At 37.4% G+C, this 25,767-nt stretch overlaps 1 protein-coding gene across 3 annotated transcripts in view; it reads left to right on the top strand.

The window, feature by feature from the left end:
- DNAJC2 (DnaJ heat shock protein family (Hsp40) member C2) overlaps nucleotides 1–25,704 on the top strand; it is a 36,278-nt gene extending 10,574 nt beyond the window's left edge. For all 3 annotated transcript variants that reach the window (XM_015069744.3, XM_015069743.3, XM_015069745.3), the window contains 14 exons: nucleotides 11,857–11,955; nucleotides 13,181–13,322; nucleotides 15,311–15,391; nucleotides 16,264–16,329; nucleotides 16,773–16,864; nucleotides 17,150–17,271; nucleotides 17,683–17,832; nucleotides 20,332–20,420; nucleotides 20,494–20,563; nucleotides 22,004–22,188; nucleotides 22,962–23,062; nucleotides 23,177–23,284; nucleotides 25,163–25,317; nucleotides 25,571–25,704. In XM_015069744.3, the coding sequence (XP_014925230.1) occupies nucleotides 11,857–11,955; nucleotides 13,181–13,322; nucleotides 15,311–15,391; nucleotides 16,264–16,329; nucleotides 16,773–16,864; nucleotides 17,150–17,271; nucleotides 17,683–17,832; nucleotides 20,332–20,420; nucleotides 20,494–20,563; nucleotides 22,004–22,188; nucleotides 22,962–23,062; nucleotides 23,177–23,284; nucleotides 25,163–25,317; nucleotides 25,571–25,645 (1,535 nt within the window). In that variant the 3' untranslated portion in view covers nucleotides 25,646–25,704. The remainder of the gene's footprint in view (nucleotides 1–11,856; nucleotides 11,956–13,180; nucleotides 13,323–15,310; nucleotides 15,392–16,263; nucleotides 16,330–16,772; nucleotides 16,865–17,149; nucleotides 17,272–17,682; nucleotides 17,833–20,331; nucleotides 20,421–20,493; nucleotides 20,564–22,003; nucleotides 22,189–22,961; nucleotides 23,063–23,176; nucleotides 23,285–25,162; nucleotides 25,318–25,570) is intronic.
- The last annotated feature ends 63 nt before the right edge of the window (nucleotides 25,705–25,767 follow it).

Below are 25,767 nucleotides of genomic sequence, written 5' to 3'. Positions count from 1 at the left end.
GAAATCACTAAGTTTATTATGCCCAAAGAAAGATTTGTATTAAAGTGTTTATAGCAACCTTACAATATCCAAAAACTGGAAACCACTCAAATGTTCACCAAGCAGGATCATGGATAAGCAAACTGCTGTATATTCATACAGTAAATTAGTACTCAGTAGTTAAAAAAAGAACAGATTACTAAGACTTGCAAGAATGGTGATGAATCTCAAAACATTGGTTGAGCAGAAGTTAGATACAAAGATCTACTCTGTGATTCCACTTACATGAAGTTCAAGAACATGCAAAAGTAGTCTATGGTGAAGGAAATTAGGTAGCAGGGCATGAGAGTTGGCTGGAAAAGGGTAAAGGGAATTCTGGGTGATAGAAATGGTCTGTATTTTCTTTGGTGGTAGTTACAGGGTAGATACAATTGTCAAAACTCATTGAATACTTAAAATCTGAGCATTTTGTTCTATGTAAATTTTATTTTAATTCCATAAAAGATGTGATTTAACAAAACAAAAAAGGTCAGTCACTTGGGAAATCAGATATACTCTTTGGGGCCTAAAGAGGGAAAAATAAAATAGGCATTCAGTTCAAGGGTTTAAAAGACTAGCACTAAGGAACATGGAGGAAAAAATGGATTTATAAGAAGAAAAAAGAAAAATAAAACCATTACAGAAGATATTTTTAATTGAGACCACTATTAAATAGATTCAAAAATTTTGATAAAATGAACTTTTCTGAAATTGAGGAAAAAATTTTTAAGAAGTATGAAAGAAATACCTCCTGGACACTAGGGTGGCTCAGTCAGTTGAGCCTCCAACTCTTTCTTGATTTCGGCTTAGGTGATGATCGCAGGGTCGTGGGATCAAACCCTGCATCAGGCTCCATGCTGAGTGTGGAGCCTGCTTAAGATTCTCTCTCTCCTTCTGCCCTTATCCCCTGCTTGCTCTTTCTCTCTCTAAAAAAAAAAAAAAAGAGAGAGAGGAAGGAAGGGAGACTCCTAAAAAATGTTTTGAGGAGTATCTGGTTGGCTCAGTTAGAAGAGCATACAACTCGATCTCAGGGCCGTGAGTTTGAGGCCCCATATTATGTTGTAGAGATTACTGAAAAAATAAAAACACGTTTTTAGACCCAGGTAATTTTTCAGATGAATTATTCCAAATGTTTAAGGAATTAAAAACTGTCACGATGAATTAAAAACTGTTTTGGGGGGTGCCTGGGTGGCTCAGTCGGTTAAGCGTCCGACTTCAGCTCAGGTTGTGATCTCACGGTCCGTGAGTTCGAGCCCTGCGTCGGGCTCTGTGCTGACAGCTCAGAACCTGGAGCCTGCTTCTGATTCTGTGTCTCCCTCTTTCTCTGACCCTCCCCCATTCATGCTCTGTCTCTCTCTGTCTCAAAAATAAATAAATGTTAAAAAAAAAAAATTAAAAAAAAACTGTTTTGGAACAGTTAGTTTGTGAAATTAACATAATCTTGGTATGAAAACCTGGCATAAAAAGATAATTATGTAGACAGTAAAAAAAATCGTGGTTGCCTGGGGTTGGGAGAGTAGGGATGGATGAATAGGGCAAGCACAGGATTTTTAGGGCAGTGGAAATTCTATAAAATATTGCAGTGATGGATACATCTTATGATACATTTGTCCAAACCCATAGAATGTACACCACCAGGAGTGAACAGCAATGTAAACTACGAACTTTGGGTGATTATGATGTATCATTGTAGGTTCATCAGTTGTAACAGTTCGTCACCTCTGATGCCTGATGGTGGTAACAGATGAGGGGGAGGCTATGCATGTAGAGAGACAGGGCATGTAAGAAGTCTCTGTGCCATTCTCTCACTTGTACTGTAAAGCTAAAACTGCTCTAAAAAATTGCCTTAAAAATAATAAATAAAATGTTAATACCTGACAAGGAGAGACTTAATAAAACTACAGACAGATCTCATCCATGAATGTAATATAAAACCAAAAAATGCCAGTTAAAATAATAGCTAATTGAACTCAACAGCGCATTAAAAGAATAATACCCATGTAGAGGTAGGATTTCCCTTAGGAATCCAACTTAGGAAATACATTAATATAGTTAAATCTATTTATGGTTTAGATAATATGTGATTTCCTCTAGGGAAAATGTATAAAACACAATGACCATTCCTTTTTGATAAATAGAACTTCGCAAAGAAATACAGCTAATTTTCTATTTTGGTAAATATTTCACACCCACAGCTAACAAACTTAACCATGTGGTTTTGGTGATATTACCAGTAAAATCCCTGGGAGAAGCTAACCTGACTATTATTTTTTTATGCTATTAGGAGTATGGTTTAGTGAGTTAAGATTAAATAAGAGGGCTATTAGAAAGAAGAAAAGAAATATTTATAGATAATACAGGATCTACCTAGAAAACCAAAAGGGGGTTGCGTCAGGTGGCTAGATGTAGGAGAAAGATGCAGAAATAATGTAATTTTTTGGAAGTTACCATCAAATATATAGAAGGGTATAGTCATTTTAAAGATGACCCCAGGGCAAGAATAGGTAACCAGAAACAAACCCTGGTAAAATTTACCATGATAAAGGAGATATCATACATCACTGGAGAAGGGAAGGATTATTCAGTGTAATTAGGACTTCAAAAACATGAATGGTTTAGATATTAACTTGAATATGTTAAAATTATAATTAAAAAAAGAATTTAAAAATGTTCTAACTGTAGAAAATATTAATGAAACTAGAAAATACATTAAAATTGTTGAGAATGAAGTGCCTTCTAAGTTTATAAGTACTCAGAAAAAAATTATAAAAGAAATGATCAGTAAATATAAATGAAAATGACTGATCTGTATATTGTACATATATAAATTATATGTAAGTATACATATATGTAACATGTACACATGTTCTTTTTATTTATGTAAAACTTCTATTTTGAGGATTCCACCCCCCCCCCCCATAGGTTCTCGTTAGGTTAGTTGGCAGTGAAAGTCTCCCATCTCAAGAAGTAGAAGTTGTACATACACATAAATCGTGTGTGTGTCATAAACATACACATGTATACATAGGTGTGATTTATATGTATTATATATATCACAGAAACAAGTTATATTAAAAAATAAATATAAATGGAATATAAAAAATGTATATCACAGACACAATGACAACAGTATTTATAGAAAAGCATTTTAGAAGCAAATATAGTAGGCAATCACTTTTGAATTTAAAGCTGAGGTATTACATTAAGAAAATTGAGCTTTGCTGAACAGGAATAGAACAAGAGGGAATTGGGGGGGGTCTCAGGTTTTCATTGTAAAATTTAAAATGTAGAAAACACTTCAGACAAAATTATTTTTAAAGAATTTTATTGATCACTCTTAAAGCATTCTTCTCTATTAATAACTGAGCACTTCCATTATAAACAGAAGTTATGAGTTTAAGAGAAATGAAAACTTGTTTCAAAACACTCTTTTGTTTCAAATCCTATATTTTTTTAAACCTTTATCTGATGTAACACTAAGTAATAGGTAGCTTGTGATGCTCACGGGGGATGTACAGAGAGGAAACTTTCCCCCCCAAAAAGACTTTTTAAAACGTAAGCGTAGGGGCACCTGGGTGGCTCAGTTGGTTAAGCATCCGACTTCGGCTCAGGTACTTGATCTCACGGTTTGTGAGTTCGAGCCCCGCGTCGGGCTCTGTGCTGACAGCTCGGAGCCTGGAGCCTGCTTTGGATTCTGTGTCTCCCTCTCTCTGCTCCGCCCCTGCTCATGCTCACTCGCTTGCTGTCTCTCAGAAATAAACATTAAAAAAATAAAAAGTAAAAAAACAAGTGTAATAACAGCAGTTGGAGAAAGCATTTGCATCAAGCATTGGACAGAAGCCTGATTTGCTGGGGGACTTTTGGATGGGTTGAAAGAGTCATGGTTACTTAACCTCTCTTTGCCTCAATTTCCTCTTCCATAAAATGGAGAAAATAATAGCACTTTCTTCATTGGGTTATTAGAAAGATTAACTGATGAATAGTGCTAGTATATATTAAGTGTTCAACAGATGTTAACAGCTAGCCATAACCTAGTAAAGTGAATCAAACAAAGAAGAGAAACCAGAACAACCTCTCCTTCCTCTATAGATGAAGGATGAAAGATAGAACCAAAAATATTGTTGAGCCCAGTAATAATCGTAGGTTTAAATAATTAATACCCATTGCTGGCGAGGCTGTGGTGAAATACATGTTCACATAAGAGTATGAAGTAGCCTAACATTTAGAAAGGAACTTGTTCCTACATTTTCACTCACTAATGTCATCTCTGTCAGTACATCCTCAGAAGAAAGAATCCTGAATATGTACAAATACATCTCTATAAAATGATTAAAATTGGCATTACTTATAATAGTGAAAAATTGGAAGCAATTTAAGTATCCAGCAATAGAGAAATAAATTATGATAAATCTATTTGAAATATTTTACTGAGCAATCATTAAAAATTTTTCGAAGGGGCACCTGGCTGGCTAAGTTGGTAGAACATCTGACTCTTGATCTCAGGGTCGTGAGGTCAAGCCCCATGTTGGGCATGGAGCCCACTTCAAAAAACGAAAATTGGGGCGCCTGGGTGGCTCAGTCGGTTAGGTATCCAACTTCAGCTTAGGTCATGATCTCACAGTTCATGGGTTTGAGCTCCGCATCGGGTTCTGTGCTGACAGCTCGGAGCCTGGAGCCTGCTTCGGATTCTGTGACTCCCTTTCTCTGCCCCTCTCCTGCTCATGCTCTGTCTCTCTCTGTCTCTCAAAAAATAAATAAACGTTAAAAAGTTAAAAAAAAAATTGTTTTTTTGAAGTTTGTAACAACAGAAAATGCAAATGTGTAATGTTAATTTGAAAAAATCAGACTGTAAATTGGTATATATGTTACAATTATACCTAGTTTTTTTTAAACATGTTTAAGGAAAAAAGATCTGCGTGAAAATATGTCAAAAATGTTAGCAGTAATTGTCTTTGGGTGTTGGCATTTTGACCAGTCCTTAAAATAATTCCTTCTTTTTCTATGATTTCCACATGTAACAAGTTTATATTTTACCATAGCATAAAATATTTTAAAATTGATATTATGATTTTACAAATGGCTCTGTGTAGCTCATGTTTTTTTATTTTTTATTTTTTTATTGAAGTATAGTTGATGTACAGCATTATATTAGTTTCAGGTGTACAGCATACACCTGAGTGGTTCAGCATTTATATACATTACAAAATGCTTGCCATAAGTGTACTTACACTCTGTTACCATACAAACTGAATGCAATATTTTGACTCTGTCCCCTGTGCTGTACATTTCATCTCAATGACTTATTTATTTTATAACTGGAAATTTGTACCTCTTAATTCTCTTTACCTATTTCACCAATTACCCAACCCTCTGACCCTCCCTTTTAACAATCACCAGTTCACTATACTTATGAGTCTTTGGGTGGGGGAAGGTTTGTTTGTCCCTCTGTTTTGTTTTTTAGAGTCCACATATAAGTGAAACCATATAGTATTTATTTTTGTCTCACTTAGTGTCACTTAGCATGATACCTGGAGGTCTGTCTATGTTGTTGCAAATGGTAAGATCTCATTCTTTGTTACGGCTGAGTGATATTCCATTATATATATGTTCCACATCTTCTTTATTCAATTATCTATAGATGGACACTTGGGTTGCTTCCGTATCTTGCTATTATAAATAATGCTGCAGTAAACATAGGGGCACATATATATTTTTGAATGAATGTGTTTGTTTTGGTTTGGGTTGTTTTGTTTTGTTTTGTTTTTTCAAATAAATATCCAGAAATGGAATTGCTGGGTCATGTGATATTTCTGTTTTAATTTTTTTAAGAACCTCCATACTATTTTTTGTAGTTGCTAACACCCTATTATATTTATAACCCCAATACCCTATTATATTTATAAGCCCAACTTATAACCCTACCAACAGTGCATGAAGATTCCCTTTTCTCCATATTCTCGCCAAAGCTTAGTTCTTGTCTTTTTGATAGTAGCCATTCTGACTGTTGTGAGCTGGTGTCTCATTGTGGTTTTGATTTGCATTTCCCTGATGATTAGTGATGCTGAGCATCATTTCAAGTGTCTGTTGGCCATCTGTATATCCTTTTTAGAAAGATGCCTTTCAGGTCCTCTGCCCATTTTTTAATCAAATTATTTGGATTTTTTGCTATTGAGTTGTATGAGTTCTTTGTGTTTTGAATATTAACCCCTTATCAGACATGTCATTTGCAAATATCTTCTGTTCAGCAGGTTGCCTGTTTGTTTTCTTGGTTGTTTCCTTCACTGAGCAGAAGGATTTTATTTTGGTGTAGGTTACAAGTGTTTATTTTTGCTTTTATTATCCTTGCCTAGGGAGGCACATCCAGAAAAATATTGCTAAGGCCAATGTCCAAGACATTACTCTTAGGTATTTTATGGTTTCACATCTCATACTTCAGTTTTTAATCCGTTATGAGTTTATTTTTGTGTATGGTGTAAGAAAGTGACCCACTTTTATTCTTTAACATGTAGCTGTTCACTTGTAACACCATTTATTGAAGAGGCTGTCTTTTCCTATTGTGTATGCTTGCCTCCTTTGTCATATGTTAATTGACCATATATATGTGGGTTTATCTCTGGGCTCTCTGTTCCATTGATCTATGTGTCTGTTTATGTGCCAGTACCATACTGTTTTCAGTACTATAGCTTTGTAGTATAGTTTGAAATCTGGGATTGTGATACCTCCAGGTATCAAAAGAACCAAAGATTTGCTTTGGTTCTTCAGAATCTTTTTTGGTTGCATACAAATTTTAGGATTATTCTAGTTCTGTGAAAAACACTATTGATAGGGATGATAGGGATTGATAGGGATTGCATTGAATCTGCAGATTTCTTTGGGTAGTTATGCACATTTTTAACAATTGTTCTCCCAATCTTTGAGTATGCTATATTTTTACATTTATTTGTGTCATCTTAAATTTCTTTCATCAGTGTCTTACATTTTTAAGAGTACAGGTCTTGCAACTCCTTGGTTAAATTTGTTCCTAGGTGTTTCACCTATAGTTGTAAATGAGATTGTTTTATTAATTTTTCTTTCTGCTCGTTATTATATAGACATGCAATTGATTTCTGTGTATTGATTTTTGTATCCTGCAACTTCACTGAATTCATTCATTCCAATTTCTTGGGGGTGGTGTCTTTAGGGTTTTCTATGTATATTATCGTGTCATCTGCAAATAGTGACAGTTTTACTACTTTCTAATTTGAATGGCTTTTATTTCTTTTTCTTGCCCAATTGCTGTGACTAGGACTTCCAGTACAATGTTGAGAGTAAAAGAGGCAAGAAATAGGCATCCTCACCTTGTCCTGATCTTGAGAAAACGCTTTTAGCTTTTCACCATTGAGTATGATGTTAGGTGTGGGTTTGTCATATATGGCCTTTATTAAGTCGAGGTATGTTCTTTCTGTACCTACTTTATTGAGAGTTCTTATCATTAATAGATGTTGAATTTTGTCACACGTTTTTTCCACATGTATTGAGGTGATCATATGATTTTTATCCTTCATTGATAATATGGTGTATCATGTTGACTGATTTGCAGTTATTGAACCATTGTTACATTCCTTGACTAAATCTCACTTGATCATGGTGTATGATCCTTTGAATATATTGCTGAATTTGGTTTCTTAATATTTATTGAAGATTTTTGGCATCTGTATTCATTAGGGATATTGGTTTGTAATTTTGGTTTTTTTGTAGTGTCTTTGGTTTTGGTATTGGGGTAATGCTGGCCTCATAGAATGAATTTGGAACCATTCCTTCCTCTTCTGTTTTTGACAAAGATGTATTAACTCTTTTTCAAGTGTTTGATAGAATTCTCCTATGAAGCCATCTGATCCTCAACTTTTGTTTGTTAGGGGTTTTTTGGTTACTGATTCAATTTCATTACTAGTAATCAGTCTGTTCAGACTTTTTTCTTTTTTCTGATTGAGTCTTGGAAGATTGTATGTTTCTAGGGATTTATCCATTTCTTCCAGGTTATCCAATTTGTTGGTGTATAATTTTTCATTCCTTTGTATTTTTGTGATGTCAGTTGTAGCTTATCCGTTTTCATTTCAAGTTTTATTCATTGGAATATTCCTTGTCTTAATGGCCATAGTAAAGGTTCATCAGTTTTATCTAAGAACCATCTCTTAGTTTCATTGATTTTTTTTTCTTTTTTTTTTTTTTTTTTTAGTCTCGCTATTTCAGTATTTTCACTCTGATCTTTATTATTTCCTTCCTTCTAGTAACTTCAGGTTTTCTTTGTTCTTTTGCTAGTTCTTTTTCTTTCAGGTATAAGGTTAGATTGTTTGAGTTTTTTTTTCTTTTTCTTTCTTGAGGTACGCCTGTATTGCTGTAAACTTCCCTCTTAGAACTGCTTTTGCCATGTCCCAGAGTTTTTAGACCATTGCATTTCCATTTTTATTTGTCTCAAGGTAATGTTTTGACCCGCTGATTTAGTAGCATGTTGTTTAGCTTCCATATGTTTGCTTTTTCCTGTTTTTTTCCCCTGTGATTCTAGTTTCATAATGTTGTGGTTGTAATAGATGCTTGTATGATTACTATGTTCTTAAATTTATTGAGACTTGTTTTATGGCCTAACATGAAATCTATCCTAGAGAATGTTTCATGTGCACTTGAGAAGAATGTGTATTCTACTGTTGGATGCAGTGTTCTGTTTGTATCTGTTAAGTACATCTGGTCTAATGTGTTGTCAAAGCCACTGTTTCCTTACTAATTTTCTATTGGATATTCTATCCTTTGATGTAAGTGGGGTGTTAAAGGCTACTATGATTATTGTGTATTACCGTCCATTTCTTTTTTTACAACCATTAATTTTTCTATATATTTAGGTGCTTCTCTGTTAGGTGTATAGATAATAACAATTGGTATAGCCTCTCGTGGATTGATCTCTTTATCATTAAGTAATGCTTTGTTTTGTTTCTAGTTACAGCCTATTTTAAAGTCTGTTTCATCTGGTAGAGTATTGCTACTCCAACTTTTTTTTCCTGCTTCCATTTGCATGGACTATCTTTTTCCATCACTTCACTTTTAGTCTGTATATGTCTTTATGTCTGAAGTGAGTCTCTTGTAGACATCATGTTCTTACATAGAGGGGTCTTGTTTTATCCATTCAGTCACTCTGTCTTTTTTGGCATATTTAGACCATTTACATTTTAAGCAATTATTTTTTTTTAATGTTTATTTATTTATTTTGAGAGAGAGAGCACGCGCACATGAGTGGGTCAGGGCAGAGAGAGAGAGAGAACCCCAAGCAGGCTCTGTGCTATTAGCATGGAACCTGATGCAGGGCTCGATCCCACTAAAAGTGAGATCATGACCTGAGCCAAAATCAGGAGTCAGATGCTTAACTGACTGAGGCACCCCCATTTTAAGCAATTATTAATAGGTATGTACTTATTGCCATTTTGCCAATTGCTTGCTGGGTTTTGTTTTGTTTGGGGGTTTTTTTGTAGCTCTTGTCCTTGTTTTTATTCTTCTCATGCTCTCTACCCTCATGATGTGATGACTTTCTTTAGAGCTATGCTTGGATTCCTTTTTTTTTTTTGTGCCTATTAAAGTTTTATGGTGTGTGGTTACCATGAAGTTCATATATAATATCAGTCTATATTAAGTTGATAGTTGCTTAAGTTCAAGTACTTTTTACATTTTTTTGTTTTGTGTATCTGTTGACTGATATTTGTAGATAGTTGATTTTACTACTTTTGTCTTTTTACCTCCTTACTAGCATTATAAGTGATGGAACTACTATCTTCACTGTATGTTTGCTTTTACCAGTGAAGTGTTCCACTCACCATGTTCTTCTCTTATTCTTTTCACTTAAAGATTTCCCTTTAACATTTCTTGTACAGCTGCTTGAGTGTTCATCAAGTCCTTCAACTTTTGTTTGTCTTGCAAACTCTTTCTCTCTCCTTCCATTCTGAATGATAACCTTGCTGGGTGCAGTTCTCTTGGTTATAGGTTTTGTTGTTGTTGTTTTCCCCTCAGCAATGTGAATGTGTCACCACTCGCTTCTGGTCTGCAAAATTTCTGCTGAAAAGTCAGCCTTATAGGGTTCCCCTTGTATGTAGCTGTTTGCTTTTTCTCTTACTGCTTTTAAGATTCTCTGTTCATCTTTAATTTTTACCATTTTAATTACTGTGTGTTGGGATGGACCTCCTGGGTTTCATCTTGTTTGGGGCTCCCTTTATGTCCTGGAGCTGGTTTCTATTTCCTTACAGGTTGGGGAAGTTTGCAGCCATTATTTCTTCAAATAAGTTTTCTGCCCCATCTCCCCTTTCCTGTGACCCCTATAATATAGATGTTCTTATACTTGATGTTGTTGCAGAAGTCCCGTAACATATCCTCATTTTTTAAGTTCTTTTTTTCTTTTTGCTGTTGAGCTTGGTTGCTTTCCATTACCCTGTCTTCTCGATCACTGATCTGTTCTGCATCCTCTAATCAGACATTGATTCCCTCGAGCTTGTTTTTCATATTTTCTGTCTCTTTGTTGAAGTACTCACAGTATCATTCACTCTTCCCTCCAATCTTTATGGCTATTACTTGGAGCCTTTAATCAGGTTGAATGCTTATTTCCATTTTGTTTAGCTCTTTTTCTTGGATTTTGTCTTGATCTTTCATTTGGATCATATTCCTGTCTCATTTTGTCTGACTCTGTGTTTGTGTCTGTGTGTTAGGTAGGTCAGCTCCTTCTCCTGCTCTTGAGAGTAGTGGCTTTATATAAAAGGTGTCCTGTGGTGCCCAGTAGTGCGATTCCCACCTGGTCACCAGAACCAGTCTCTCCAGGAATGATTTCTGTGGGGGTTGTGTGCACTCTCCCGTTGTGACTGGCCCAGCACTACTGTGGGTGTGGTGCATTGACAGGCAAGGCTTCCTCCAACATAGCTGGCTTAAGGGTCAGGCTACAAACTGTGGCAGGTGTGTTGATGAATAGGGCTGCCCCCCTCTTCTGTCCATAGTTGCTTTTGAGAGGCACTAGTTCTAACCAGGGCTGCCCACCAAGTATGGTGGGATGGCCGCCACATTGGATGGGCGCCTTTGGGTGGGGTGTTTCTGCAGGGAACATGAGGTGGGACAAGAGTGTTAGCAAGGCAGATGGAGAGTGTCACAACTGGCTCCCACCAGCATCGGGACAGCTAGGCTGAAGGAGGGAAGGAAAATGGCACCTGCCAGCACTTTTCGTTCTGGAGAAAATTCCTACGGAATTTTCTGCTCCTCTGGCACATACTGTATAATTAGTAAATCTCTGTCACATATAAATAACCCAGGCAATTTCAAACTGCTGCCTCTGTGCTGGGTCTTAGCGCAAATGATATGGCGTGTTTGCCCTTTAAAAGCAGAGTCTCAGGATAGCCTTCCAGCTCCTGGAGTGAAGTAAGCCCTGCTGACTTTCAAAGCCAGATGTTAATGGGGGCTTCTCTTCCCTGTGTAGAGAACCTCAGGGCAAGGGTGCCCAGTGGGGACTTGATCCCTTTACTCCCCAGGGAGGACCTCTGCACCTGTGAATTCCTTCCTGCTTAAGGGTTGCCACCCCAGGGATTTGGTTCCCAGCCGCACCTCTTCCCCTCTTATCAACGTGACTTTCTCTTTACATCTTTAGCTATGGAAAAGCTGTTCTGTTAGTCTTCAGGTCCTTTTCAGAGTGAGTTGCAGTGGGTGCAGTTGCAGCCTTGATGGGTTCGTGGGAGAAGATGAGCTCAGGATCCTCCTACGCCGCCATCTTCCCAAGCTCCTCATCTTTATTTTTAGTTTTGATGCATAAAGTGACAAACTGTCTAAATCTGGCTTGTTTTGTAGATAAAGCAATGGTTTTAAAACATCACCCAGACAAACGGAAAGCAGCTGGTGAACCAATCAAAGAAGGAGATAATGACTACTTCACTTGCATAACTAAAGGTAAGAAAATACCTTAGAGTCAGGAATTTGTAATGGTGGTGATCATTAAGTGCTAGGATTGGATTTCTAGTGTATATACTGTAGTTAATTTAAGTATACCATGACATTTAAAAACACTTTCGGTTATATCTGGTTGTTTCTGATAACCCACCCCAGAGCCTTACTCCCAAAGCAAGGTTCTCTCAGCCAGCAGCATCAGCAGCACCTGGCAGCTTATCAGGAATGCGGCAACCAGGTCCCCACCCCAGGTCCGCTGACAGTCCGTGTGTTAACGAGATCTTCTGCGGATTCTTATATGAGAAACTCATCCTGCAGTCATTTCATCCTAAGTGTTCTCTAACAAGAATGCTAAGTTATTTCTCTGTTTCAGATACTTTGTAGGACTAAATTGTCCTCAGATGTTTTGCTAATTTAAATCCAAAAGTTGATTGTATCCTGCTGTGGGACTCAAGACGACGTTTATTGCTGTTTACATAGCCATATCTTCGTTAAGCAAATTAATGTAGATTGTTACCATATCTAAGTGTGTGTTGTTAGGTGTGATTTTACATTTTGATGATAGCTTTTTAAAATCGTGTACACCCCTTTCAGACTTACTCTTTTGGGCCTACTCTTATGTAGTGCTCAAGATGCTAGATGCTAAAGGTTCTTTGTTGGGTTTTTTTTTTGTTGTTTTTTTTTGTTTGTTTGTTTTTACAATCTTGGACTCTAACAGTTAATTTTCTAGCTATTTCTATTTCCTTGGAGTCATGCATTCTTAAGGGATGAGTATTTAACCACTGTTTTGTCACTTGCCTTCCAGAAGAGGTACTGAAAGAAGTTATGAAGTGAGATTCTATCCAGTAGCACTAGTGGTATCATTACCTGCATTCAATATTTTCCTTCCCACAAACACACACAATTTTTAAATATGGAAAATCACCTTTTTAAAAAAATGTTTATTATTGAGAGACAGAGAGACACAGAGTGTGAGCAGGGGAGGGGTAGAGAGAGGGGGAGACACAGAATCCAAAGCAGGCTCCAGGCTCTGAGCTGTCAGCACAGAGCCCGAGGGGCTCAAACTCACGAACTGTGAGATCGTGACCTGAGCCAAAGTTGGTCAGCTAACTGACTGAGCCACCCAGGCACCCCGAAAAATAACTTTTTTTTTAAAGGAAGGGGATTTTTTTCTCACAGAGAAAAAATGTAGCATCATAGTAATGTGACCTTACCATTTTTTCCTCAGCTTATGAAATGTTATCTGATCCAGTGAAAAGACGGGCATTCAACAGTGTAGATCCTACTTTTGATAACTCAGTTCCTTCTAAAAGTGAAGCAAAGGACAATTTCTTCGAAGTGTTTTCCCCAGTGTTTGAACGGAATTCTAGGTGAGTTAAGGGATCCCCTTGTGATCAGAATGCTATATTGGCCCGCTTCATGTAATCTTCCAGGTTTCTGCATTTTTCCCCTGATAAAAGTTTTGTTCTCTTTGTCCTTCTTCTGTACAGTATTGAGCCCCTCTGGTGAATGTACTGCTCTCATTTATTTTGCTCTCTGAACAGAAGTTCTGCCTTTTTTTTTTTTTTATGTTTATTTATTTTTGAGACAGGAGTGACAGAGCATGAGCAGGGGAGGAGGGGCAGAAAGAGAGGGAGACACAGAGTTAGAAGCAGGCTCCAGGTTCTGAGCTTTTAGTACAGAGCCTGATCCGGGCCTCAAACTCACAAGCTGTGAGATCATGACCTGGGCTAAAGTCAGACACTCAACCAACTGAGCCACCCAGGCACCCCAGAAGTTCTGCCTTTTGATGGTGAAATTCCTTTACACCTCATAGGATATTTTTCTTTTTGATTTCCTTTGTGGGAAAGAACAGTAGCTGACTTTATGTAGTGTGATATTTTACTTAGGTGATAGTAATTTCCCATTCTTTTGCTTCCCTTTTACTGATGGGTACATACTCTTTCTGGCCCCTTATCATCTGATAAAGCTTTTGTTCTTTTGGAACTGTTTTCTTGGAGCATTTCATTATCATAAAGTTCTCTGACAAAGGATGAGATATCTTTTTTTTTCTCTCTTTTGGTGATTTTTTTTTTTTTAATGTTTATTTATTTTTGAGAGAGAGACAGAGCACAAGCAGGGGAGGGACAGAGAGAGAGGGAAACACAGAATCCGAAACAGGCTCGAAGCTCTGAGCTGTCAGCACAGAGCCCAATGCAGGGCTCGAACTCACAAGCTGTGAGGTCATGACCTGAGCTGAAGTCAGACACTGAACCACCCAGGTGCCCCAAGGATGAGATATCTTTAATGTTACTGTATATGTAATTTATTTCATCGAAGTCCGTTTTTAAATGGTGTATATCGATATTCTGTGTTTTTTGGTTTCATCTGCACTGAAGGGTTTCCTTAGAGCACAGTGTGGCTGCATGTTGGAATCACCTGGAGAGGCTAAAAAACTCCTGATGGCTGTGTTCCACTTGGAGAAATTTTAATTTAATTGTGATTTCAGTTTAATTAGCTTGGAGTGCCTGTAGGGTATTTAAATACTCCCCGGTGATTCTAATGTGCAGCCAGGCTTAAGACCCACTTCATCGGCTTAGTGCAACTTAAGTATTTTCTCCATCCACTCTCCTCATTTTTTTATAATAGTGTTGAAGGTGGTAAAAACAAAATGGTGTAATACATTTTGTTGTGGAATGGTTTCATAGAGTAGAAAACATGGGTCAGTAACAGCCACAGAATCCTTTCTGAGATGATGGATGAGCTGCTTTAGAAGTCCTGACTCTTTGTGGGGATGGTCATGGCAATGAGAAGGTGGGGGAATCTTCCCTCTATATTAACATTTTTAAAAATCTGGGGGGTGCACAGGTGGCTCATTTGGTTGAGTGCTTGACTCTTGATTTTGGCTCAGGTCATGATGCCACAGTCCTGAGTTGGGCTCCCTATTGAGTGTGGAGCCTGCTTAAGATTCTCTCTCCCTCTTCCCCTCTCCCCCGCTCACACTCTTACTCTCTAAGAAAAAAAAATGTGAGCCTGCAGGTTGCTTCTGTGCTGCCTGTTTAGAGGCAGGAGTATGTGAGCTTGGGAAAGGGGGCACTGCCTGTTTTTCCTAGCTAGTATGGCAGCTACCACAAGCCTGTAATTTGTAGAACTGAAGACAACCTGATGGTGAGAATATCGTTCCATTGTTTTCCCCAACCCCATCTACCCTTGTCCTCTCTCCCTGCTCCTGTATTGTTCGACACCTCACTGCTGATCTTCCAGCCCCATTTCTTAGTCACAGGGGATGTAGAGGATTTATAAAAAATGTTTTTTAATAAATTAGTTTGTTGACCTTTGTACAGATTTTGAATTGAATTTTTGTCTTTTATTATTTCAGATGGTCAAATAAAAAAAATGTTCCTAAACTTGGTGATATGAATTCATCATTTGAAGATGTAGATGCATTTTATTCTTTCTGGTAAGTGAATACACTATTCCTATGATGCTGTCATTTTTTAAAAGGATAAGTGTGCAATAAATACTTGATTTTTCATAAATTTATTGAAAAATAGAATCACAGAACAAAAGCACTCTATTCAGAAATAATCATAATAGTTTTCACATACTGCTGTAATCTCCTACGTGATATTTAGGCTTCTATGATTTTTAAAATCTGTTTTCTAATCATCACATTTCTAGATATCAAGCATACTGTTAAGGAGCCATTTGATTTCAGTAAAAATGAAAATATTTTCATTTGTCTTGCTATTAAAAATACTTGAATACACAAGGAAGGCAGTGCTTTTTTGTCTCTGATTCACTAATGTTTAATGAACACAATACTCATGGCCAATTTGTATTACATTTGCTATATTTTCTGATTAAGTATCTGGTAAATGAAAACATGAAATTATTGTGAAACAAAAATAACCAAATTTAGCTCTACCAGTTGTAGTTGCTTTTCCCTTCAGAGGATACAAATCAGAGATATAATAGCCACTATGAGGGCTGCCTTAAGGCGTGACAGACTAGGAACAGGAAAGGAGAAAGTAGGGAGAACTTAAACAAGTTCCAGGCAAGAGAAAAAGCTAATGGAGAGATGGCAGGGAGGTGTGATTTTAGTTTAGGGGTGAGAAGTATACTTTTAGATTTTCATACCAAATCAGTGTCATTTAACAAAGAGGAAGAAGACGACTTGAGCATAGTGTTAGTGCCACCATGTGAGGGGCGCTGTCTGCAAGACAACCTTGCCTTTAATGTTTCTTAGCACTATATGCACCTAACTTAATCTTACAAGGAAGATTTTTTTTATTTGTTAGCTTGATTTTTTTTTTTTAATTTCTATTTTAGGTATAATTTTGATTCTTGGAGAGAATTTTCTTATTTAGATGAAGAAGAAAAAGAAAAAGCAGAATGGTATGTATGTAAGTCACTAATAAAGGAAGATGGTTATTTGTGATGATGTAAAAATATACTACATATATTTTTTTGTATAAATTTTCTCTTTGTGTATCATTTTTTGAGTTGAGTGTTTTGAGATCCCATCTCACAAGTTAAACTAGATGGGGCCAAATGGTTAGGGTATGTTAACAAATGACCAACGAATATAATTGTCACAGAAGCTCAATTCAGCAAATTATTTTTCTTCTGTTTGCATAACTGGTTTAATTTTAGTTTTCTTTGTGTGTGTAGGGAAATACCTTTGACATGAATATTCTAAAAAAGTCAACAAAAATTAATACTAAGTAGAATCACCCTTTAATGTTAATATCAGACATTATTTACACATAAATTTATAAAATATTACATTTTCCAGTCATACCATCTATAACCAATACTTTGTTTCCAATATTTTATAGTCGTGATGAGAGGAGATGGATTGAAAAGCAGAACAGAGCAACAAGGGCACAAAGAAAAAAAGAAGAAATGAATAGGATAAGAACATTAGTTGGTAAGTATAATTAGTATTTTTAAAAAGGTTCTTTGGGGGCGCCTGCCTGGGTGGTTCAGTCAGTTGATTCTGGGTCAGGTCATGATCCAGGGTCGTGGATCAAGCCCTGTGTCACACTCCGTGCTGAGCATGAAGCCTGCTTAAGAGTCTCTCTTTCCCTCTGACCCTGTTCCCTGCTCACAGGTGTGCACTCTCCCAAAATCAGTCAATTAATTTAAAAGGATCTTTAGTTAAATGTTAGAAATTGAATTAGAAATTGAAAAAATTAACTTTTTTTTCTGGTAGACAATGCATATAGCTGTGATCCAAGGATAAAAAAATTTAAGGAAGAAGAAAAAGCCAAGAAAGAAGCAGAAAAGAAAGCAAAAGCAGAAGCAAAACGGAAGGAGCAAGAAGCTAAAGAAAAAGTAAGGTGACATTTGATGAAGCTAGACTTCAAATTGTTCATAAAATCTTTAATCTTCAGATCTCTTTTAAAAACTATAATCTTGAAGTAGAGAATTAGGTGCGACTGTGCGTAAATCTTGGTAAGTTGGTACCATTGATAATTACAGGGATATTTTTTACCAGCAAATTCTTACTAAGCAAAAACATGTCGTATACATTCCTTTAATACTATGCTTATTTCTAATGTTTCTATTTTATATTTTTAATAAATGTAGAAAGAACTTTACCAGCTGCTTTTCTCCGTTTAACCTTCCATCTTCAATAAGTTGACATGTCACATTTTTTCCTAATTTATTAAAAGATTGAATTTGTAAAACAGACATTTAGAAATCCTAATTTTCTTATTAAAATAATTTTATTTTCCATTAAAGCAAAGACAAGCTGAATTGGAAGCTGCTCGGTTAGCTAAAGAGAAAGAAGAGGAGGAAGTTAGACAACAAGCATTATTGGCAAAGAAGGAAAAAGATATCCAGAAAAAAGCCATTAAGAAGGAAAGGCAAAAACTTCGAAACTCATGCAAGGTGCGTCAGACTGTGATTGAACCAACACTAGGTAACAAGTAAATCCAATTGCTAATTAAACTTAAGAATATTTCTTTTTTATATTATGTAAATATAATTAAACTGGTGTACACATTTTATCTCATTTAAACATCTCTTAAATCCTTAAAATGCTTTTAAATTCATGTTTGTTTGTTTTTTTAATTTCATGTGCAACTGTGATCAAGGCTTTTTTTTTTTTAACATAGCCATCATGCTATTTTCAAACCCCCAAAAGACTTGTTTAATATTCTAATAGTCCATATTCATATCTTTTTGATTATCCCAACAATGTCTTTGTATAGTTGGTTTATTCAAATTAGGATCCAAATAAGACCATTTCAAAGGCTTTAGTGTATGTCTCCTATTGTGTCTGTAACAGGTCCCCATATATTTTAATATATGCCATTCTGAATCTTCAGTTGATAATATAATTGAAATGACTCTGCCCTGTCAGCAGGCTGTGAAAAAGGTTTAACCAGAATACAAACACAGGTGGTCTTTTCAGGCTTTTGGTTGGTGAGAGGAAAGTCTAAATAGGAAAAAATGAAATGTTTTCCTCGGATTTCACCAAGAAAATTGTTTTGAGAAGGATGCAGTGTATCATGGTGGTAAAGGGTATGGGCTGAGAGCAAGCTGCCTAGCTTTGAAGTCATTCTTCACTTAACACTATCTATGGGCCCTCAGGAGGTTACGTCAACCCCTTTGTGCCTTAGTTTCCTCACCTACACATTAGCTGAATTGGTACCTAGTAATAGTGTTATGATGTTTAAATGAGAACATTCCCACTCAGTATGTAGCATATTTAGCATATAATGAGAAATCAGTAAAAAATTTAAAGAGGCCAATTAGAAAATAGAAAGCTTGAATAGTTCTTCGAGATGATGCATAAACGAGGGTTAAAGTTCTGACGTTACATGACTTTGTTTTTATTGCTCCTTTCCAGGAGTTCATGTATTCATTCATCATATATCTGGTGAGCGCTTACTATGTGCAAGCAGTCATAATTGATGTAGATCTAATGATCATACAGTCCTTGCCTTCCAGAAATCTGGTTAATGGTGGAGAATGACAAGGGAACAGGCATTTCAAACACTTTATCTTACTAGGATGAGGAAGGACCAAAAAACAGGTAGGCAAGGGAGGTTTTCTGGATCTAGTAGGATTCATCCAGGTGAAGTAGTATGTGTATGGGGTCAGAGATGAGAGACGTCAGGGAGCACTGAGAGAAAGCAGAGATCCATGAAGTGCGGTTTAATGAAGCAAAGGCCACCGAAGAGGTAAAGAGCCAGGTCTTGAAGGATGTTCTGTGTCTTGCTAGTTCGTATCTGAGTTGGTTTCGGTCAGGATGCTGAGGGAAGGCTTGAGGCAGAAACAGTTGGGAGTCTTTTGCTATAATCCAGGTGAGAATATTGTGCCTTTCAGAGAGGGTGGGAATAGAATAAGGTGAATGAAACGAGCCAGTATTTGGGAGGCAGGACAGGCTGCTGCCTAGGTGATACTGTGTGCTGGAGGGAGGTAGTGTTAGTACAGGAGTATTTACGTGTGTTCCGGTGTCTTGCATGGAACCCTGGATGGATGCTGGTATAATTCAATGAAACAGAAAATAAAGGAGGAAAAAGCTGAAAGGAAATGAAGAGTTCAGTTTATAGCCCTTTCCACCTCTGCCAGTTGACTTCAGTTTAGGGCATGTTGAGCGCACTGAGATGCACAAATGGAAATTCTGAGTGGGTGGTTGGGTGTACAAGTCTGGAGTTCTGGGATCACGGTCTTCTCTATCTCAGTGGCACTAGGAGCCGTGTGAGTAGATCACCCAGAGAGAGGGCTGAGAGGGAGGAGGGTGGGGGATGCAAACACCCAAATTTAGGTACTGAAAGAGGAAGAAGAGCCCGAGGAGTGACGCAGACAGGTAGGAAGAAAATCAGTAGTGCTTTTTGGATGCTAGGGAAGGGTCAGCAGTAAAAGCATTGGGACCTTAGTGAGAGCCAGACTGCGTGCATTAAGGAAGCAAGGAGAAATAAGGAATGGGAGACATTGGGCATAATCCTTAATCATAATTTTTCTAATATCTCCTGTTCCTTAACACATTACATTATCTTTTTAATTTCACATTTAAAATTTCTAGCAAACGTTACAGTTGAGCACACAGAAGATAGAACAGGCAGCCTAACAAAGAGAACATTGAGTACTCATACAGAATTTGATTCGTAGGTGGTTCCGAGGAATCCTTCTTTTATAACATCCAGAGATCTTCCACACCATCACCTTTTTTCTGTTTTGCTTCTCCATCGTCTTGGTAAAAGCATTTTTACTGCTAGCTGGTCAGGGGAGAGCCCTGGGAGTGTGGTTGTTAATGTTCAGAAGGCCATACGTTCACTTGAGGTATCTCTTGAGAACTTAATGCTCTGCTTATTGTGTTTATGGACATATCATTCAGTGTCAGTAGATAAAAAATGAAAATGTTTGTGTTTGTGCTTCTAGACCTGGAATCACTTCTCTGACAATGAGGCAGAGCGGGTTAAAATGATGGAAGAAGTGGAAAAACTTTGTGATCGGCTTGAACTAGCAAGGTATAACCATAGGAGGGCTGTTGCAGTCTTTTCTTGGGCTTTGGATAAAGTTTCATCCCTTTTTTTCCTTTAGCTTACAGTGCTTGAATGAAACACTCACATCATCTACAAAAGAAGTAGGAAAGGCTGCTCTGGAAAAACAGGTAATAGAAGAACGCGTCCCTTCTACCTGTATTTAGCGTTTAGTTCTGCTTACAATATTGCTTTCACCTCAGGATTTCCCCACCTTACATAGAAGTTAGTAATAAAGGCAAAGAATCTCATTTCTCTTTGTGTCCCTCAGTATGTGTTACTTCTAGTAAGCGCTTTTGTTATTTTAAATTGGACTTTGTCTGTATAGTTGTTACCATGTATAGTGCTTGATTTGTGTATCTAGCACGTTAATAATTGTTTGACTATTCCTTGAGCATTTTTGTAGGACATTAACATTTAGAACCAAAAGAGATGTTTGTTCTGTCTAGTGTATACCTTTTATGGTACAGATGAGGAAACAGGCCCAGAAATCCAATTTAATGCAGTAAGTATTAGTACCTACAATATACAGCACTATGCCTAAGTAGTTTGGAGAAATGCTTAATGCTGTTGCTGCCACAAAGGAGTTCAGGAAATTACACTGAGGAAAAAAGGCCTGAGGACCAAAAGATGGAGGATCTGCAGTAGGTGCTGTAGGTTAAATAGGAAGTGCCCAGTACAGGGCAGAGTGGTCAGGGAAGGTTCAGTGAAGGGTTTGAGCCAGCCTTGGAAGATGGACAGGGTGAAGATGAAGGTCAGAGGAACGCATGAAAAACCGTATCACATGGGGGAGACATGGGAGATGGTTAGAAAAAGTAGAGCCAAATTAAGCAGGTTTGTAATACCATGATGCCTGGTTTCCATTACTGCAGAGGTCTGAGTAGCAAAGAGTTAACATACTATTAGTCTGGCGTTTGTAGGCAGGATGTGCCACGTAAGTGTGACTAGTTACAGGACTGGCGCCAGAAGGACTTGGGACTGTGAGGGATGATGGGAGTCACTGGAATCGCTGGCACTGGGGTGAATGGTTCTAAGGGGTGGAAGGAGGGAAATGAGTTACAGATGACCGACCCCAAGAGAGCCGTTAACAGAGCAAGAAGGCCACGTAAAGGTTTTCTTTTTTGTCTGTGCATGTCTAAAGGTAGACTGGAAGGAACGTTAAGGGTGGAACTTGAAGATAACAGGCCACTTCCTATGCCTTTACCTCCTTGTAGAGAATAAAGGATACTTTCTTCTGAAAAGAGTGGGGATGAGCTTGAAGAGAGATGTGAAATGGTTTGTGGGTGAAATAACCCAGTGTCCACAGACTCGACAAGTAGTGTCCAAAGCAAACAGAAGTCACACAGTATGAATACAGGGCAGGGCAGGCTATGCTTTGTTCTTGACTCCTCAAGCAGAGCTCTGCAGCCCAGAAGCCGGAGTGAGGCAAAGCCAGAGTGAAAAGCTGATGGCTGGTTTTGGGGTTGGCTCGGGAGTTGTTGTCGGTCATTGTCAGGATAGTGAGATGTGAGAATTGCAGGGAGAGTAGCTAGATGCTTTAAGTCTTTGACTTACCTGTGATATTTGTGTAGATAGAAGAAATAAATGAGCAAATCAGAAAAGAGAAAGAGGAAGCTGAGGCTCGAATGCGACAAGCATCTAAGAATGCAGAGAAATCAACTGGTGGGAGTGGAAATGGCAGTAAAAACTGGTCAGAAGATGATCTGCAATTACTAATTAAAGCTGTGAATCTCTTCCCTGCTGGAACAAATTCAAGGTACTGGTTTTAATGAAACTTGTCTTGAGCATGTATACTGGGGCCTGCGGAGAATGCAGACAAGCACCCAGAGAGCACTGGTTACAGCAGAAACTTCCAGGGAATGCTGGAAGCTAAATTTTGTGCCACAGTAGAAAGTGTGAAAAGCAGGGTGTATTTTGAACCTGCTGGTTTTTTTCAGTTTACACCAACTCACATACGTGTATGGATGCCATACAGTGGACGCTTCACCAATTTTTCAAGAACTTAAAGATCGTGAGACATAAACCGTGACTCTCATGTTGGCTTATTCCATTGTGGCTAGTACTAGGGACTAGGTTTTTGCATTCTGAAGTTTTCTCTTACAGCCTTAATCCTTCTTTCTGGCTTCCCACCTCAAACCAGAACTTACTGCAGAGTCTGAGTTTAGAACTCAAAAGAAGACTTAATAGATCCAGCCTCCTTCTTTCTATAGTTGAGGAAACTAAAGCTGTTGGCAGAGAATGATTTATCTCTACGCGTCCAAATGGCAGTATACACAAATGTGTGATTTTCTCTTGGTTTGTACACAGAATCTGTAAGGTTTTATACAGACTTGAAGCCAAGATTATATACAGTTGGTTTAAACATATGAAAAGCAAAAGGTATAATCCAGGTAATAGTAAGGAGACTACCAGTTTAGAGTGAATTCTGTAGATATTATAGCTAACTTGTATACATTACAAACATAGGGATCATTCTGGCTTTTATTTGGGGGTTTTTCCCTCTTAAATTTATTACATTGGTGTCTCTAGATGGGAGGTTATTGCTAATTACATGAACATCCATTCTTCTTCTGGAGTCAAGAGAACTGCCAAAGATGTTATTGGCAAAGCAAAGAGTCTTCAGAAACTTGGTGAGTTGGTTTTGCAAAATCAATACGTTTGCTACCTCAAATGCATTTTTCAAAAATCTGTGCAATTTAATGACTGAATGAGATGACCTGCAAGAAGTTTTTTTCATTTCTCAGACCCTCATCAAAAAGATGACATAAACAAAAAGGCATTTGATAAATTTAAAAAAGAACATGGAGTGGTGCCTCAAGCAGACAACGCAACACCTTCGGAACGGTTTGAAGGTAAATTTTGTTTTTCTCTAAGTAGAAAATGCTAGCCCTGTACCCACACTATGTGAAGATAGACAAAATGTAGGGGTCTGTGTTCAGAATAATTAGAAGATAAAATGTTTAGCAGACTAGAAGATGGACAGCAAGCATTTTCAGGACATTCATATAACTGAAAATTACAGTTCTTCCATTTCAGAGGCCATTAGGGAAGGAGCTGGGTTTCTTTTGTTTACCAGATTTTACAAAGCAGTATTAAAGGATGTGGGGGGACAGCTGAAATTTGAATAAGCTCTATGTAATAGTATTTTATCAAGGTTAATTTCCTGATTTGGGAAAATACACTATAATTATGAGAGAAAAGGTCCTTGTTTGTAAGGAAAAAGCTAAGAAGTAAAGGGGCATCATGTCTGCAACTTACGTGGTTCAGAATAAATTATGTCTGAGATACACAGAAAATGCAGGCATGGTGAAAATGTTTACATTTGGGGAATCTGGGTGGCATATACAGGGATTCTTTGTTCTTCTGAAATCATTTCAAAATATTAAAACATATTAGGGTGCTGACATTGTCTTAGGTGTTCTACCTAATTTGATTACCCTGGACCAGTGTTTCAAACTCCAAATTGTGACTCCCTAAGTGGGTCATGAATAGAAAATATCAGAGAGCATTACACCTCTTACATAAGTGTAAACAAAGTTGTGAAACTTTTGTTCATGTATATACATTTGGGATGTGACTTGTTTTCTTACGGTGAGTGGCTGACAAAGTTGGAAAAAGTTCTGTTTCACTTCGTGCATTTTTGAGCCACTAATCGTGAATATGCTTTCCGGATCACAGTTCCAAATGCATGTTTTGGGATTAACTAATAACTCAATGTGATAACCTACCTCTGTCCTCTAACAGTCCCACTTTTACTAATCTGGTATATTATCCCAAAATTTCAGTTTGAAAATACTAGAAGAGGCTTATCACACTGTGTTATAAAACTCAGAGGTGATTTTTTTTTTGGGGGGGTCTAGGCCGGGCATTATTTTTTTTTTTTAAGTAACAAAAGCAAGTTACAAAACACTTGGAAGGCACTTCTAAAGGGGTTTATTCTCCTCCTTTTATGCCCTCCATCTTTTTTCCAAGAGAGAAATCCATGGTGTTAAATGTGGGCTTCAGACCAATGAAAGGAAATTCCACTGAGGGCTTCCCTGGAATTTGAAAGCGGACTACATTCAGGTTTTTAACTATTTAACATTTTCCTACAAATGGGATGTGTAATACTTACAATCTTAGATGGACCTATATTTGTTTCTGATACATGTTGAGAGGTCTTGTCAAGCATAAAGGGGTTAGTTTAGTAGAGGTTCTTATTAGCATTGGTTCTGCAAGAAATGTGTTGAAAATGCCACACTGGAACACAGAATCTAATGTCACCTTGCCTCTACACTGAAACTTTGGGCACTTGGCTTAATTTTCCTAGGCTCTTTCTTCCAGTGTAAACTGAAAATGTTTTTCAGGGTCTCATCGGCCTAAAAGTTTAACTGTCAGGCAGCTTCCTTATGATTTATCATTTACACTTGTGTTTTTGAACCAGTCTGGTAAGATTATTATTAGGTTGAAGAGATCAGCATTATAATAGGTATTTCCGATTTACTTTAAAAAAAGAAAAAAAGCCTCGAGAGATTTTTGGGGATGTGAGCTAGATCTCCGAGTTTTTTTCTCTTATTTAATACTTGAGAGGCTTTTGTGTGTGTCATCTCTAAAAATCTGTTCAAAATTACCACAGATCTGAATGGCCACTTACCAAGATACCTGTGCACCAAAAGATTTATCTGCAAAGGTGTTGCAACAGAATTTTCTATCAGGATGAGATTTATCAAATAAAAATTTTTCTTAAACAGGTCCATGCACAGATTTTACCCCTTGGACAACAGAAGAACAGAAACTTCTGGAGCAGGCTTTGAAAACGTACCCAGTAAATACACCTGAAAGATGGGAGAAAATAGCAGAAGCAGTGCCTGGCAGGACAAAGAAGGACTGCATGAAGCGATATAAGGTAGTAGATATTTAGTGTTTATAAATTCCGTTACCATCTATTTGTGTGTGTGTGATGTCACCACCACAGTAGTTGTGAGGGTCAGTATTACAAGAAAGCTTTCCAACTCTGGCGGTTAGTAAAATCAGCCTTTTTGGTGGTAATCATAATATACAGATTTACCCAATTTCAATGTTTTACATACTTCTGCCAAACTAAACACCAGAAAAGTATGCAAATTCTGACAATTTCTAACACCTTTCTCCCTTCCTAGGAACTCGTCGAGATGGTAAAAGCTAAGAAAGCTGCCCAAGAGCAAGTGCTGAATGCAAGTAGAGCCAAGAAATGACTTCTGACAATCTTTGTTGTGTGTGCATTTTTATAATAAAACTGAAAATACTGTACAAATTTTCATTCTTAAAATTCTATTTCAAGTGATAATTTCAAAGTGTGCTATCTACCATTCGCTGT

This window comes from Acinonyx jubatus, chromosome A2, assembly GCF_027475565.1.
Source record: "Acinonyx jubatus isolate Ajub_Pintada_27869175 chromosome A2, VMU_Ajub_asm_v1.0, whole genome shotgun sequence".
NCBI lineage: Eukaryota > Metazoa > Chordata > Mammalia > Carnivora > Felidae > Acinonyx > Acinonyx jubatus.
The sequence above is the reverse complement of the archived record's forward strand: the minus strand, read 5'-3'. Positions and strand labels throughout refer to the sequence as shown.